Source organism: Nicotiana tabacum, chromosome 7 (assembly GCF_000715075.1).
Source record: "Nicotiana tabacum cultivar K326 chromosome 7, ASM71507v2, whole genome shotgun sequence".
Classification (NCBI taxonomy): Eukaryota; Viridiplantae; Streptophyta; class Magnoliopsida; order Solanales; family Solanaceae; genus Nicotiana; species Nicotiana tabacum.
In genome coordinates, this window is record NC_134086.1 from 64,123,706 (window position 1) to 64,141,537 (window position 17,832).

Sequence of the window (17,832 nt, forward strand, 5' to 3'; positions counted from 1 at the left end):
CGTGGATGAAAAACACTTATGCTGACTGTACTTTTATGCAATTATCCCCAAAAACTCTATCGGTTAAATTTGATGAAAGTTTAAAAAAAAAAGGAATTAACCAAAACATTAAAGTCATTACCATTGTAATGTACTGTAAAATTTGAAAAATAGAATAGAATATTCAAATTGTATGCAGTGAGAACATGACTTCAACTATTTCTAATATCCTTTTTGCATTATTTTAGTTTTCTTCAAACAACTCCCCTTTCCCTAAAACATTTTTTACCACAAGAAGTAAAGTAAACTTGTGGTGGACTCACCGGACTAGTAGACTCAACAGAGAAATACACATCAATTCACGAATGTTAACTCATATATACATGCCCATCTCTCGCTTATTCTGGAAGAAAAGAAATTCTCATCACCCTACCCTGACATTGACACTTAAAATTCTTAGTCAGCAGAAACCAGAAAAAACCCAATCTTGATCCCAATTTTCTCAAAATTCACCTCTAATTTTGGCGTTTTAGGCTATAATTTTGGGCTTATTCATCAAAAGGGGTTCGAATTTTTGAGGTTTTGGGGTTCATTAAACTTATATATTAATACATATATAGATATAGATATAGATATGTTATCAGATCATTTTCAAAATGGGGTGGACACGGCGAAGCTGATGTGGTCACGGATTCCGGCGATGGCGGAGGAGGAGGAGGAGGAAGACGGCGGCGAGGTGGGTCCGTCATCAACAAAGGGCAATGGGAGCACTGTGGAAAGTCTCGATTATGAAGTTGTTGAAAATTATGCTTACAGGGAAGAACAGGTGCTAGATCCTTTTTGCAAAGCTCAATTCTTAGTCCTTTTTGTTTAAAGATAATAGCTTATATTACTTATTAAAAAGGATTCAAGTTATATGCACTGTAAGTATAAAGTCTTTTTTAGCTATCAGTATTTTTTAACTTGTTATAGGAGGTTAGTTACAACTTTTAGAGTTACCAAGTTACCAGTAATGCTTATCTTAGAGATTTACCTTTTTATTACCTTCTAAATTACGTCAGTGCATAGAACTTAAACTCATAAAAAAGTATTAGCTCTATATTAGGAAAATATGATACTATTTGAATAGATAATTACATAAAAACTCAGTTCTTGTTCTAAATATGCATGCTTTATATTAGAATTGTATATAGAAAAAGAGAAATGAAATGGTTAGTTGCTTTTATATTAGGAAAATAAGATATCTGAAGTTGTGTTTGATGTGTGCTATATGGACAGGCTAAAAGAGGAAAGCTTTATATGGGATATGCTGTTGTGGTGAAATGGTTCTTGGCGTTACTAATTGGAATTGGTGAGATTTGGTGTCAACTTAATCTATGGTTATTTCTCTTTATACCCTATAGGAATAGATTTTCTATTGTATGTTCTTGTCCCTGGTACCCCGTTTGCCTCAAAGTGATAATTTTGGAGTTAGGTTAATGTTTTTGCTTCACATGAAAATGCTGGAAGGATGGATATTTGTGATAACAGTTCTCCACGCTGTGAGCAGTTCTAATAGGATTGTATTGGCGAGAGCACCTTTTTGCTGTTTTTTCCCTCTATTTGGAAAGAGAACATCAATATCTTATGCCCATTTCCAGAAAAAACCTCATTTTTTCAGCCACGGGATAAGAGATACGGAGGATCATAATATTGACATGAGATGAGTTTAAATGGAGTAACATGGTCAATAGTAACGCGATATTATAAAATTCAAGGGATGGGGATTAGAGTCGAGAAGAACAAATAAATTTCCAGAATCACATGTGTCATTTGAACTATTTTGATTTGTTGTTGACTCCTATACGTTGCATGTAAATAGGTTGACATATAACTGATGACCTACTTAGCTGAAACATTACAGGAGGAAGAAGATGTTCTTTCTTATACCTGCTTATATCCTCAGCAATAGAGAACTGGTAATCTTGAAAATGCATCTTGAATCAATCTTTGCATGCCCTGAATAGAATGGAACATATAAATGGAGAAGGAGGATTCATATAGATGAATCACATTAATTTGGATTGTGGAGTTACTCGTTGCCTGGTTGACGTTATTAGATATAAATTGAAGCTAGGAATTTTTTTTCTCTTGTTTTCTGTTTCTGTTTTGGGAGCCTCAACTAGCTCTTTCATTCTAGAATAAGGTATCATTATATAGATAAGATCTTTTAACACTCAGAAACTGAGAAATTAAAGTTTCTTCTTTTGCTCTGATTTGCCTCTACTCGGTCATAAATGAATCCCAAAAATCAGTCTTTAATGTTATTGTAAAGGAATATCTTAATAATCATTTAATTACTGTACGGGGGCTAGCTTATTCTTTATTAATAGAGGTCTCATGTTTAAAGACGGACACTGAATTTTTCTGAGGTTTGCAACTACTTGTAAATAGCGTGGATAGTTATTGTTATAGTCCGAAGAATCTCAGAAAATATGATCCTACACAAGACATTAAGGTAATAACTTGATTTAGGCGAATGAGATTAAATTGCTAAAGCCCATTTAGGCGGTTCCATTTGGTGAATAGTGCTTCATAATTTTGTTCTTGACTTATATATCATTTTCTTACCTATTGAACAGGTACTTTTGACCAGAAAAATTTGTTAACTTTTTCTCAGAAAATTTTGAAAGTCCAAATGTAGTGTGCATTATCCTCGTCTTAGGAATTTTGTCGTATGACTCTGAAACTATATGAGAATCATTTTTGAGCTTATAAGAGTTTTAAAAAATGAATTTGTCAGTCCCCATTTTGCCAAATTATATATATTCTGGCTTAACTTGGAGCTTTATCACTGTTTAGTACCTCAGAAGTAATGGTTATCTCTCTCGCTCTCTCTCTGAGTAGGAAAAGTTCTTCACCAGAAGGAATGATTTTCTTTTCATGGGCTGGAAGTTCCGGAGTAGCTTAATTGATCATCTTTATTTTGTCCTTCAACGTATGATGTTAGGACCAATCTTGTTGTTGGGATATATGTGTGGTGAACCATGAGTTTAAGTCATAATCATGAGAAAATCTAGTGACTTGTATTTTAGAGGGTTGCAAATATATTCAACGGAAATCAGTAGGAATTGGATGTGAATTGTTCATATTCCGCCCTCCTCCTTGTGTCATCGAAATTAATTTGCTAAATTTGTTTGCTCATTTTATCATACAATACCTTCTTGTTGTGTTCTGGTTTATATGTTTAAACAGTGAAATGGTGGAGTTGAGAGAACTAATAACACAACGCAGAGGGCAAAACATTATTTCCATTTCACTCTAGCAATCTTATTCTCTTTAATTTATGTGTTTCAACTAGCATTAGGCCTAATGGTTGCTTTCTTATGAACTGAGTCCTATTCATTTTCTCAGGCACAGGACTTGCTGCTGTTTTCATTAATCTTTCTGTTGAAAATTTTGCGGGATGGAAGTTCTCATTGACATTTCAAATTATTCAGAAGTCATATTTTGCTGGATGTCTGGTGTATATTTTGATCAACTTGGTGCTAGTATTATCTTCTGTATATATTATCACACACTTCGCACCAGCAGCGTCAGGATCAGGGATTCCTGAAATAAAGGGTTATCTAAACGGTAAGCTTGTACTTTCTGATATTGGTTGTTGAATCTCTGGTGGGGATAATATCTTCTTCTGGGTTGCTCATTTTGGTCTGTATGTGTAGGAATTGACACACATGGTATCCTTCTTTTCAGAACTTTGATTGGAAAGGTATGGTTGCACATCTAAGCTTTGTTGTGGATCCTGTCACTCTAAATTAGATAATTTGTTTTTATTCTTATTCGGTCTTTTAGATTTTTGGAAGCATAGGTTCAGTGGGAGGTGGTCTTGCCCTTGGCAAAGAAGGGCCGCTTGTACATATTGGTGCTTGTATTGCTTCTTTGCTTGGACAAGTGAGTATACAGTGTCTAAATCTACTCGTGTTTTTTTTTCTCTGACTGCATTTCACTTTTTAATTTTTCAAGAATTCAAATTTTATCTTATATTCTTTTTAGTTTTTGAAACACAATATCTATTGCTGACTCAATGTTCTGTTTCTTTTTACCTGTCATTTGAATTAAAGATGTGATACTTGCTCTGTATTGGCGATCATCTGAAATATGTCCAGTGTGTAACTCCAAATGTTATGCTTGCTGAATGCTCATGTATTTTTCTGTAATTACAGGGCGGATCCACAAAATATCACCTGCGGTCAAGGTGGCTCCAAGTTTTTAGCAGTGAACGGGATCGTCGTGATTTGGTGAGTGACTGATGTCCTTTATGTTAATTGAGATAGAATACCTCTTCCCATTTCTACCTGGAGGAATATTGTCTACCAGTTACCATCTCAAATTCTCTACCTGTTTTCCCCAAGGAGCTCTTTGGATTCCAGCTTTTTAGGTCCTATACTGTTTTAGTTCGCTTGATCTGTTTGTCTAAGAAGTGCCAATTGAGGGTCTCCAATACTTGCTCAATTTTTGTAGTTTGACTGTTTGAGGCCCGGTGTTCTTAAAAGCGAAAAGCGCAAAAAAGCGACAAGGTCCCGGGGATTGAAGCAAAAAGCGAGAACTGAGACTCACGCTTCTTTGAAGTGAAGCGCACAATTCACAACATTTAAAAAATACCAAACATATATGGTTTAATTACTAATTTCAATATCTGATATACATTAGTGCCAATATTAATCCAACTTCTCAAAGTTGAGATTTGAAGAACCGACTGCGTCCTATTGTGATTGTGATGCGTGTCATTGATTGAAGCGCATGGCTTCATAAATGAAGCAAACCCTCACTTCGCATCGCTTCATCACTTTAATTGGAAACGGCAGCTTTTAATAAACTACTTCGAGCACTGTTTTTACACTTCCCTGGTTGGTCATTTTTCTTTCATTTAAATGTTGAGGCATTGGAGCTGTATTGCTTGTCTTGACAGTTGAATAAGTGGAACCGAGAGATTTGAAATACCCGCTGGTTAATAGCTTTTTCCTAGCGCAGCATCTCCCTTTTTTATGCTACTTTTTTATCATTTAAAAAGAATCCTAAAAAATGATGCCTTTACAATCATTCTAACTTTTAAGAAGAGTGTGGAGAGCGGTTTCTTGCTCATAAATACTTTTCTGCATCCGGTGTATGAGAAAGTTTTATTAATTTAACTCTTGGAGCCAAATTAAACAGTTTAAAAAGTTAGTTTTCTATGGTATTAACTAATTTTAAAAAGTTATATTTCGGGTTATAATTTAACATTCCTTTTAATTCGTTGTGGTTAACATTCATCTCATTTTTCTTTATGAGTTTTCCTTGATATTTGAAACTTCCTTAGATATTCGGTTAGTTAACCATGGAAAAATGAACGTAAAAGGATTACACATGTCATGCATTAAGCTACACTAGGTGCAAATAGGGTTTTTCTAAATCATGTTTATTATGGTCCATTGGTTATTCAACCTGAGTAAAGGGAGTCACTAAGGTAGTACATGTGCAATAGTGGTACTTCTTAAGTTGTGGGACTCTTGGTTCTAGAAGCAAAATAGTATGCAGTGTAGTAATAATTGGAAGACAGTCAGAAAAATCATGTAGTGGAGTATTAGAGTTAAAAAATAACCTAGATACAATATTTTGCTGCTAAAACAATTCAGAAGTGGATTATCACCTTCTTATGTGTAAATAAAGTTGGGATGTTGCACAATTATCCTTTGTTTTAAGCATCCAGATTTATATATTTATTAAAAGTAAGGACACATCTTTATTGTGAGTAACAGCTCTTTTTCCATTTTTCTTGGTTGTTGCAATAATAATCATGCAATTTAATTTTGGGTCCTGATTATATGAATTGTCAATGTAAATAATTTTACACATCATTGTGGTTTAACTTGTTGTATCAGGTTACTTACCGTCTTTCGCAGGTTTCAACGTACACGACTGAAATCAATTTTTTATCAACTCGATAGTGTAAAAAACTAAACCAATGTTATTTAGTGGTTCCCTCTTGTACATGGCATGCTCTTCTTTAATTATTTGAAGTTGGTAAGAATCTATAAGAATCTTGCTACGGTCTCTGAACTTGTAAATATAAATCAAACCATATAATTGTGATAAGGATCTGTGAGAGTGAGCGCCTAATCTTTCAGACTGAGGTCTCAGGCTTGATTCTAGGTTCCTTGCATGTGTTGGTGTTTTTTGAGGTGCGCGCAATCTGGCCCGGACGCCACAGGTATCAAAAAAAGAAAAAAGGAAAAAGAAAAAAAAGATAAGGATATGTAAGTCAGTAAAAATGATATCAATTTCTCCACTTCTACGTCAGACCCTGTTTAAACACTATCTAGACCCTCCAAGCTTGATGCAATAATCAATCTGAACAATCTAAATCTTTTATTTCCTTATTTTTCTACATAAGATGTCAGCTTCTTTATGAATCTTAGGAAATGCTAAAATAATTTGGAGATGAAAGCTAAGATCTGGTCCTTACAATTATAATGAAAGGGGGTTTTCTCTGTCCTAAGAAGTGCTTCCTCCTTTATCTGTTGACTCAGGTGACTTGTGGATGTGCAGCCGGAGTTGCTGCTGCTTTTAGAGCTCCAGTAGGTGGGGTATTATTTGCTCTTGAAGAGGTCACTTCTTGGTAATTCTCATATCTACACTGAGTTTCTTTCATGTACATTTAGTGCAATCGATTAATATTTTCCTTAATGAACAATTTTTACTTGTGCATACTGTATTTCTGACACTGCTAACGAACAGTATCTAAACCATTAATGTTAAGCCCTTTGCTTTTGTGATTAATTGTCATATAAGCTGGTGGACTGGTTTTTGAATAAGTGCTGTTGGCTTTTCCCTTTGTACACTTTTGAATGTGCTGCACTGTACTAGGAGCTAGAATTTGTTTGAATTATTTTTTCCAATCAATCATAGCAGCAGAATGTTTTTACTTCCACTTGACTAGTAGTTAGCATGTTCCGCATTGTGAAAAATTAAATGCTGTCTGATCATTGTTGTTTCATCATTGACCAAAGGTGGAGGAGTCAACTGATGTGGCGGGTCTTCTTTACCTCTGCTATTGTAGCTGTTGTTGTCCGTACAGCAATGGGATGGTGTAAAGATGGAAACTGTGGTCATTTTGGCGCTGGAGGCTTCATTATATGGGACATCTCAGGGTTAGCTTCTGAACTCATTTAGGTCTTCTGTACTAACTTCATTTAGCTCTTCTGCACAATATCGTCGTTATTTTTTTGACATCTTGCAATTCTCTCAGTGGTCAAGAGGACTATTCTTTTGAGGAGTTGTTGCCCATGGCAGTTATTGGAGTTATAGGAGGTCTTCTTGGTATGTTAGACCGACATTAAGATGTTGAGATACCGGAGAAAAATGTTTGGTAAATCAATTTGTCATGCATTGACCTTTGCAGGAGCATTGTTCAATCAGCTTACTCTCTATATGACACACTGGCGTAGAAATTATTTGCACAAGAAAGGAAATCGTGTTAAAGTAAGTTTACTTATTAAGATCAGGAATTTCTTGCAGTTGTGTATTCTCATCCTTAAAGATGAGTGTACGTTAATTTACTAAGCTCGATGAACTAATTTTGTGGTTTCCCACTTTCAGATTATTGAAGCTTGTATCATCTCTGTGATAACCTCAGCCATTTCATTTGGATTGCCACTTTTTAGAAAATGTACTCCGTGCCCTGAAGCCGATGCTAACTCTGGCATTGAATGTCCGCAAGCACCGGGAATGTTTGGCAATTATGTTAATGTAAGATCCTCTATGACTTACTATAACTTCTCTTTTATTTTATCGTTATTAAAGCATTTAGTCCCTTTTGCTTAGGTTCTCATAGATTTTGTTTTTATCATTTTTCTAAGCTTGTAACTGTCTATGCTGCATGTGGTGTCCTTTCTAAATCCTATGCACATACTCTTTGATGCATATCAAGCATGTCAATTGGCTCTTAATGGGTAGGAAGCTGTGAGATGTGGAGAAGTACAGTCAACAGTTCCGTTTGTGTTTGGCATTGCAGGCACCTTAGTTTCTTGCATGAAAAATTTCAGGCTTAGCATTTTATGGACTTAAAGAGCTTGTTTGTAGTGCTTGTGGATACCTGACCATCTTACTTCTTAACTGATCTCTTCTTGTTCTGGATCATTATTGATGCTTCTATTCTTTGTCAACACAGGCCGGGTCTTGCTTTGGTGCTCGTATACACAAATTACTTGTAAAACATAGAGAGTAAAATTGTGTTGTCTTTGCCGCATGGTTCCAGAATTCTGTTGTCCTCTTTGTTTCAAATCTATGTTCTGTTAGATTGGCGAAGCATTTATTCCTACCTCCAAGAGAACTGTTCTTGAATCTGTTTAGTGTTTGGACATCATTTGGTTTGAAATTTAAAAAATAAGAGTATTTGACGTTGAAGTTGAAAAAGTGTATCTGGAAAATATTTGCTCGAAGCAATTGAATGTGTATACAAATCTGTTATGCATACTCGATCCAGGACTAGCAGTTGATTTACGACTGTGGTTTGATTAATTATGTGCTGACATTTCTAGTCCAACTCCAGGCGTTGCTGAAATATCTAGAAATGTTTCATTTATCTTTGTGTCATTGGGTTGTGTTGATATTTGCTTCTTTGTTTTTCTTGATATCCAATTTGGCTTTTCTTCTTTTGTTGTTGATGCTTTAATTGTGTGAATTTGCAGTTTTACTGTCAGAACAACAAAGAGTACAATGACCTCGCAACCATATTCTTCAACACTCAGGTCTTTAAACAATTTTTGAACCTGCGTTCATTTTTGTTAATGCTGTCAAGTTTCCTTTTCGCTGATGGAGCTTTTGTATCATACATGTCTGCAGGATGACGCCATAAGAAATTTATTCAGTGCAAAGACAGCTCACGAATTCAGTGCTCAAAGCCTACTGACATTTTTGGTATTGAATAATTGTTCTCTCTCCCTAGTCCCTTCCCGTTCGTGATTGTGCAAGATGATAGCTTCATGAATTTTTGGTGTCATCCTAACATTTCCATTTCGGTGAAGTGTTACTGATAATTTTTAGGAAAAATCATGTGCTTGAAATTTAGCAAAACATGATAGCTGTATTGAAATCCCTATAGAACTGCTGTTTCTGAAAGTTAACATTGTAAAAGAATTTTGTAATGGTGTCTTGAGTTTAATTCAAAGTATCGGGATGTGAGTTTCTTGTGGGGTGGGATATGATTCTCTATCTGCACTGGAACTTTGCTATTCTTGTGCTCAGGTTGTGTGTTGAGTGATACTTGATTGAGGCAGGAATCACTTTGTTTAGCGTGCATTTCTGAAAATTTTCTTCTTAAATCTTCAAATTTTATGCTTCTCTGCCAACACAGCTTGAGTTCTTGTGCTTAAGAGCACTCTTTTCCTGGTGTCAATTATACAGTTTAGGGAAGAAAGTTATAGCAAAACCTCTTATGTCTTGGTGGGTTACAATTATGCAGGAAACTAATGGTTGGTTTATTGGTCTGTCAGGTTATGTTTTACACCTTGGCAGTGGTGACCTTTGGAACTGCAGTTCCAGCAGGTCAGTTTGTGCCAGGTATCATGATAGGATCAACTTATGGACGTCTTGTTGGCATGTTTGTGGTTAGCTTTTACAGGAAGCTGAATATTGAAGAGGGGACGTAAGTATTTCTTTCTTGTTTACTCCTTCATTTTAGCCATACTAGTTTTTTGACACGTGCTTTGCACGTGTATTCCATCAATTTTATATAATATATGTTGAAAAATAGTTCAAATTTACCTATATATATTTTAAAAACATTTGATTGAAATATAAAGTAAAATCTAAGAGATGTGCAAAAAGTTAGCATTGATAAGGTTATTTGCTCTTTCCTAAATATGCATGTGTCATCTTTTTTTTCCCCTTCTATTTTAATGTACATATCATGTAGTATAGAAACTTCAGCATCATAATTGCATTGTAATATTTTGTTTTTTAATTATTATAAACAACTAAGATAGTAAAAATTCCCATGACTACAGTAAAACAAATATATTATTTAGAGCTAGTTTAAAATGAAGATGGATCTACAAATATGTTCTAAACAAAAATGAATCTACAAATATTTGACACATTGTGTGCAAATGGTAAAATAACGATTAGACTGTTTCATATTCCGTGGATACTCTACACAATCATAGAAGTTGAATTTATAGTGTTCTACGGGAGGGTTAAATGAAGGTGATTTAAGCAAGAGTTCAACTTACATATTACAATGATGAAATTGCTATCTAAACTATATTTAAGCCCATGGAAATGCTCCTAAAGAAAATTTGGAATTTCTCACCTTTTGTAGCACTTTAACACTTTGAAGCCCTTACAAGGCACAATTTTCAGCCCTTTGTGGTTTTCTCCTAAACAATTTTGTATTTCTTTCTCACTTAAAAATACAAATATGACGAAGAAGTCGAAGTCTTACAATCATTCAAACAACAACAACATACCCAGTATAATCCCACATGTAGGGTCTGGGGACTTACAATCATTCAAACAAAATCTTAAGTTTTTCTCCTAAAATAAGGAAAATGAAGTTAGAATGGTAGTTAGTATTACATACAAAATTGTACGTAATATTGTAATTTGAAAAATCTTAAGTTCTTATTCATTTATACATAGATTTAGATGATAAAATATGAGTTGTACCGAAGTTTTCAAAATCAATATTACTGCAAAAATAGCTTTGAACACTTAAAACCCAAAAGCCTAAACATTATTATTATACATATAAAGACACTAAACTATAAATAGAGAACACTTTTTTAGCTACAAATTTGAAAGAGTACTTCCAAAAAGTCAATATATATAGCATGCCTGCATTTCAGTAATTAATTTATGTAAGGAAAATGAATCTAATGACAGACATTAACCTCAACTTCAATACCATCATCTTAACATTTTAGGAGGAAAGAGTGATTTTACTGTTGTGTTTATGTGCCTATGCGCCTGTGGCTTCTTAATCCCAAGCTTGTTGGTTGGCTTCGTTGCTGCATATGCCATCTTTTCTAAGAGTGGAGAAAAAAGTTACAGAGCAATATTTCAATGGGAGACAAATGCCATGACGTCTCAACATCTCTTCCCAAGGCAATCATCAAAACCACTCTTTTGTTACTGAAAATTTCTATAAAATTTTAAGTAAATATGTAGAAAGACAATTAAGTTGTAGAATTGTAACTTAAACTTTATGCAAGAACTTAAAGGGAATTAAATGAAAGAAAGGGTAATAAGAATATAGTAAAACATATGATAATAAAATATGCAGATGAATGAGCACTCCAAACAGTTAACTATAGATAAAAGCTCTCAGAATTCCAGAGCTTGAATAAGTCATTTATATCCAGATTTTTCATAATGTATAGACATTTAATTAGTAGATTACTCTGATCCTTTATTGAGGGTTTGTCAAATGTATCAGGCTACTAATTATTCTCGACAACTCTTCAAATTCTTCAGACGGTCTATAGCAACTTTTGTCTTCTCAACGTCCCCTTCAAATTAAAAGAGCATTAATTGAAAATATGAGAGGAGATTTAAAAAAATATAAAAAAAGATAACTTGGAATGTCTATTTACATTTTTATACAAAAAGCTTCTTGAAATAATGCTTGTTCAAAGGGCAAAATAGTCGTTCAAACTTTTGATGGCTATTTTGGTCTTTCACCTTTTACTTTAGTGCTTCACACTTATAATATAGTATGATACATTATCGATTTATCCTCAGGTGAAAACTTCGACATAGGCTATACTGGAACACAATTCTTCTTCCTCTTCTTTCCCCTTTCTTTGGTTGAAAAAGTAACATCTGCCTACTTCTGATTTCCTCCAAAGTATTTAAGTGCATGGTCACTAGAAACTATATTGAATCTCCTTTTTCACTTCTTTAATGGGGTTAGCTATCACAGTTGACGGAAGCAGATACCCTGGTGTTCAAGGAACGGAGCAAGTGTGCTTCATGATTCTTTAATAGAGAAAATTTAATCGAGAGGAAAACCCTATAATCATTTTGCTTTGTCTTTTGCGTGGGTTTGGGGTGGGGTGGGTGTGGGGTGGGTGGAGATGCGAGAGAAGGGAGGCAACTACTAGGCCTCCCCTCTAGTTTAACAAAATTAGACCTAGTTTTAGAAATCGTTATGAGAAATTCCATTGCAATTTTACCTTCCTCTCTAACAACAACAACGACATAACCAATACGATCCCACAAGTTGGGTCTGGGGAGGGTGGAGTGTATGCAGACCTTACCTCTACCTTACCTCTACCTTGTGTGAGGTAGAGAAGCTATTTCCAATAGACCCCCAGCTAAAGAAAAACATTTTCAAAGTAGGTTTGAAAAATACAAGAGTAAAGACGCTATGATGAAAATACTGCAGAAAAGAAAAGTATTGGTAGCAAAAATAGTAAGATAACCAAATTAAAGGAAACAATAGTAGTAATAGAATTAGAGAATAAGATAATAAAAGAATAATAATAGTAATACTAATAAGGAGAAGAGGGAGCAGATAATGTGCTCTAAACTAGAACCATGGCGTCCCTGAGTAGAGAGAGAAATCGCTCGACTATCTAATAACCTTCTACTCTAAGCTTTGACCTCCATGCTCTCCTATCTAGGGTCAAGTCTTCGGTCAGCTGAAGATTTGCCATGTCCTCTCTAATCACCTCTCCACAATTCTTTTTCGATCTACCTCTACCTCTCTTTAGACCTATCACTGCCAACCTCTCGTACCTCCTCACTGGGGTATTTGTTTTCCTCTTCACATGCCCTCGCTTCCTTCATCTTGTCTACCACGGAGGCCACTCATACCTTGCCCGTATATTTTCATTCCTAATCTTATCCCTCCTAGTATACCCGCACATGCATCTAAGCATTCTCATTTTCGTTACTTTCATCTTCTGAACATGTAAGTTCTTGGCTAGCCAACATTCTGTCCCATACAATATAGTTGTCTTAACAACGACTCTGTAGAACTTTCTAAGTCTAGGTGGCACCTTCTTATCACATAGGACACCGGATGCAAGCTTCTATTTCATCCATCCCGTTCCAATACGATGTGTGATATCCTCATCAAGCTCCCCATTTTCTTGGATTATTGACCCAAGATACTTGAAGCTTCCTCTCTTGAAGATGACTTGTGTATCAATCCTCACTTCCACATCTGCCTCATGCAGTGTGTCACTGAATTTGCACTTCAAGTAATTTGTTTCAATCATGTTCAACTTGAAACCTTTAGACTCTAGGGTTTGTTTCCTAATCACTAGTCTAGTGTTAACGCCACTACGTGTCTCAATGCTGTTAACAAAAATGGAAGTGCTTATGCACTGCATCAACTTGACTTGACTAATCGTGTGGGTTATCACTGTCAAGATAATATCTTTTTACTTACAATGGTGGGGTATTGTACTCTCTGTCACAACTAATGCTTGAGATACTGTTTTGTCTGGTGTTGTCCATTTACTTTTGCATTGTCATGCAATCTCTAATCAATAAGCAAATATAGGGTGATATCCTACTGTACCTTTTTGCTTGCTTGCTTGAGAGAGAAAGAGAGTCAACGATTTCTAAAATTTGGGGGATCTCTAATCAATAAGCAAATCAATGGTTATGCTGATTCTTCAACATTGTCAGTTTAGACTGGCTCGTGTAATTGATGGCAATTAGGCTAATGAAAGTGGTTTGATCTTTCCACCAACTTGATGTCGCTGGATCTGCAAGTCTTGAAATGATTGATTGCATTTTATCATAATTGTTTTAAAACAATATTATGGATTGAAATAAATTATTACCTTTTCCCCAAAATAGGGAGGAACACATAAAGGTGTTTGAAAGATATAATCTTATCTTATCAAAAAAAGTTTTAAAAAAAAGCCTAGGGTGTTTAAAAATTTTGAGCTATTCCACTCTTTACTTTGAGGTTTTAGGTTTGATATCAGATATTTTCACATGATAATCTTTCACTGGACTATCTCTTTTCTTCTCAATCATCTCTAAAGTCTCCTAAACATTTTTTGTGTTGAAACTTTAGGTATGCTCTTCTGGGTGCTGCATCTTTTCTTGGAGGTTCTATGCGCATGACTGTATCTCTCTGTGTCATTATGGTCGAGATTACAAATAACTTAAAGCTTTTACCTCTGATAATGCTGGTTCTTCTTATCTCAAAGGTGAGTTTTGATGCTGGACAGCTTACAATACTCTCCGGCTGTCTTTTCATTGACATAGGACTAAGGGTCACCCATGTTTAGGCTGTTGGTGATGCTTTTAATGAAGGATTATATGAAGAGCAGGCTAGATTAAGGGCAATCCCATTACTTGAATCTAAACCAAAGTATCAAATGCGTTATGTGACGGCAAAGGAGGCATGTGGGAATCAAAAGGTAAGAGTTTCTTCAGTGCCCTTGTCATGGTCCGGTCCAACTAGCAGATGCTTGTTTCCTTGTTTGTGTGGAAGGTCATCTTTTTGCGGAATTGAACCAAAAACGGTTGTTGGTTTCTTCACCCTTTTCTAGTTGAAGTTATTGAGCTAGCACTCTTGTTTGATTTGGATGGCTGAAATCTTACTTCCTTTCTTGTTATTTTATTTCTGCTAAATGCAAGTGTAGAAGCAGCTCTGTATCCATGATACTTCAATAATGACCTCTACGTTCATGCTGCTGGGAAGGCCATCTGATTTAACCATGACTAATAATCTGAATGCATAATACTCTTCTGGCCCCCACCTGTGCAGTGGCTGTTCAAATTGTGGCTCACTAATCGCCCCTAATTCCTGCATCTTTTAGGTTGTATACTTCCCGCGGGTAGTGAAGGTGGCAGATGTAGTTTCTATATTGAGGAGCAATAACCACAATGGTTTCCCTGTAAGTTAAGCTTTGTCCCTCTGCAGTGTTTAATGGAAGCTATCTTCTTGTTTAATCATTCTTCTTACTCGTTGATTTTTAGGTTGTTGACCACGCAAGAAGTGGGGAGACACTTGTTATTGGACTTATACTAAGAAGGTGAGAGATAGCGATGATCTTTTCTATTATTAATGCATTATTTGAAGTGACAAAAATTTCTGTGCGAAGATCATAATCAGTAGACTTGAGCAATATATTTATTCTATCTTATTGATACTGCAGTCATTTATTGGTGCTTCTACAATCAAAAGTTGATTTTCAGCATAGCCCTTTACCCTGTGATTCAAGAGGTGATCTCTTGCCAATCAGGTAACTCAGTTGAACTATTACCAAGGATTGCTTATTGGTGCTTCTTTGTCCACTACATGTAAATTTTACAGATTCTGTATTTCACAGGCACAACCTTAGTGAATTTGTGAAACCCGTTTCTAGTAAAGGGATATCTCTCCATGATATTCATTTCACCCTAGATGATCTGGAGATGTACATTGATCTAGCCCCATTTTTAAACCCGTCTCCCTACGTGGTCCCAGAAGACATGTCATTAACCAAGGTAATGTAGTCACTTATTCTAATTTTTGCTTCTTCTAATGCTTTTTCTTTATTAATTTTCAAGGCATTAGTTTGCTAACGGTCGCATGAAATTGGAGACTTAGGTTTAGTTATTTTGAGTCTAAAGGTGCAAGACGAGTTTATTTCACTCATGACTGGGACTAAGTTTAGCCATGGTGAACTTCAAATGATCAAAATGTTTGACATTCTGTTAATGGTACAGGTTTATAATCTTTTTCGTCAACTAGGACTGAGGCACTTACTTGTTGTTCCACGTCCTGCTCGTGTTATTGGCGTGATCACTCGAAAAGATCTGATACTTGAGGTACTTTAGCTAGACCTATCTTCATATATACTTAAAGTGGTTATTTTTTGGTTCAAACCATTCATCTGAACGAAGCGGGGTATTAACTGGGAGAGGATAGAGGGGCAGATCCATACTACCCCAAGCTTCAAACCTGTGGGCCAACATGGGTTGGACCAGCTCACTGGGGATTTCTCGGTTAATTTAAAAGAAAAAAAAGTGGTTACCGTATTTTCAATTGATGTTAATAGTCCAGACTTTATATTGCAGAATAATGATGATCCGGCGGCCTTAGAGCTCCAATCCACTAGTGTAAGGTCTCTTTCTTTACTCATACTGATGGACATCTATTCTGTTTTGATTATTATGGATGTGCGCCTGATTTTTTGTCAGTTATCCTGTGACAGCTACAACACAAGTACCTAAAATGTCTAAACATACTAGTGGATGCAAATAGGTCTTCCATACAGTAAAGCATCGCTGGTGGTTCATAACACAACACAAAATATATATGATGTGTGAGAGTATACAGATTCCTGATAGTGTAGAATACCTGAACTTAAATTTTACTCTCCCAAGAGAGTTAGGAAATCAAAATCAAAACAAGTTTCGTGTGTTCACCAGTAGAGGGAGGAGTCCCATTTAACCAACAGATATATTTATTTGAAGCGGTAAAGCCTCGTATCTCCATAAGAGAAGAGTGAGGATCGTTTGGTAGGGTGCATAAGAATAATGTTGAATATGGTGTATTAGTAATACTGGTATTAGTTATGCTTGCATTAGTTATGCTGGTATTAGTTATGCTGACATATTTCTTATTCATTGTTTGATTTGATGCATTAAAGCATTGTGCAATTTCTAAAAGAATTGTTTGTTTACAAAAATGCCCTCAAAACCAGCCCATCACTTTAACTTTCTAAATGAAACATATGTTGAGAAATATTTTTGACGCAAAAAGTTTTAAAAAAATTATTTAATTTGTCTACCTATATTGTAAATAGAACTAAATATTTATTTATAAAAAAGGAAATATGCTAAGTATTTATTTATTTACTAGGGCGATAATTTTATTTCTCACTATTTGAATTATTTTAAACTTCCATCAATATAATAACTAGCATATTTTAATCAAGCATAAATGTTGAAGGACAATTTTGTCTTTAACTAAGCTAATGGATGCATTAAAACGGCTAATACCATTGTTTTCTATGCATTAGTTATGCATAGGATAATACCAAATAGGATATATAACTAATGCTTACATAACTAATGCATAGGTTCAAAATGTCTACCAAACAATGTATTATTAATACACAAAGCTAATGCATGCATTATCTAATGCATCCTACCAAATGACCCCTTAGTCTATCTCTAGATTATGGGTCTATAGTTTAGAGGTAAAGTGACTAGGTTAAGTTATTTGAAGTGGTAAAGCCTCGTATCTCATACTTGTAAGAAGTTGTCGTAGTTGCTCCGCACAGACCATGCCTGTTGCATAGCCCGTGAATTTTTGTGCTCAATTCTTAAACCTTAATGCATCTAACAAAATATATTATCGTGATCTCTTTTATTCAAAAATCATTACGGAACAAATGGGAATAAGGTATCAATCAACCTATGCAAAATCTAAATCCGCCAGAATTTTTTGGATAGAGTTATTGTTCAATCAATGGATTAATGGTAGTTTCGAGTGCTCCTCTAAACTGAAGCAACTTACATTGACTTCTTTTTGGTTATCAGATGTACGCAAACTAACAATAGAAGGATCAAGAGGAGTGGAGATGCTGGACAATCGCTTCTTGATGGTCTTCTTTAAAATGGAATGGCTCCCAATGATTATGCTGCTATCTCTGCAGTAGAGTGGAGCTTCCAGCTTCCACTCTCAAGATTTTGGTTGCAGTAGATAGATCTGATTCTATCTTAAATCTGTCAGTATTAGATTCTTCTAGGAAATGTATAGTGTATTCATTTCCCCTTGAGTCATGGGGTTATAGCAACAGATCAATTTTTTGTACTTCTTGCAATTAATCGAAAAGTTGTGCTCCCTTTCATAGAGCAATAGTTCAAAGTAAA

At 35.3% G+C, this 17,832-nt stretch overlaps 1 protein-coding gene across 3 annotated transcripts; it reads left to right on the top strand.

Moving 5' to 3' along the window:
- Positions 1 to 303: 303 nt before the first annotated feature.
- On the top strand, positions 304 to 17,832 carry LOC107764482 (chloride channel protein CLC-d-like). 3 transcript variants are annotated; one of them, XM_075257247.1, is made up of 23 exons: positions 304 to 805; positions 1,258 to 1,330; positions 3,373 to 3,594; positions 3,684 to 3,730; positions 3,814 to 3,912; positions 4,185 to 4,259; positions 6,528 to 6,616; positions 7,008 to 7,148; positions 7,247 to 7,317; positions 7,400 to 7,479; positions 7,597 to 7,746; positions 8,688 to 8,747; positions 8,842 to 8,916; positions 9,492 to 9,643; positions 14,036 to 14,171; positions 14,253 to 14,384; positions 14,787 to 14,864; positions 14,947 to 15,002; positions 15,126 to 15,212; positions 15,300 to 15,456; positions 15,679 to 15,780; positions 16,030 to 16,076; positions 17,500 to 17,832. In XM_075257247.1, the coding sequence occupies exons 1-23, from the start codon at positions 614 to 616 to the stop codon at positions 17,573 to 17,575; spliced, it is 2,397 nt and encodes a 798-aa protein (XP_075113348.1). In that variant the 5' UTR covers positions 304 to 613; the 3' UTR covers positions 17,576 to 17,832. The 3 variants fall into 3 exon arrangements, with proteins under 3 accessions (XP_075113348.1, XP_075113350.1, XP_075113349.1); XM_075257249.1 differs by having other exon boundaries at positions 16,030 to 16,071; XM_075257248.1 differs by having other exon boundaries at positions 14,295 to 14,384.

Coding starts and splice junctions, on each gene's coding strand:
- LOC107764482 (XM_075257247.1), top strand. CDS start 614: ATGTTATCAGATCATTTTCAAAATGGGGTGGACACGGCGAAGCTGATG. Junction 3,595..3,683: donor AATAAAGGGTTATCTAAACG/GTAAGCTTGTAC, acceptor CTGTATGTGTAG/GAATTGACACACATGGTATC. Junction 8,917..9,491: donor AAAGCCTACTGACATTTTTG/GTATTGAATAAT, acceptor TTGGTCTGTCAG/GTTATGTTTTACACCTTGGC.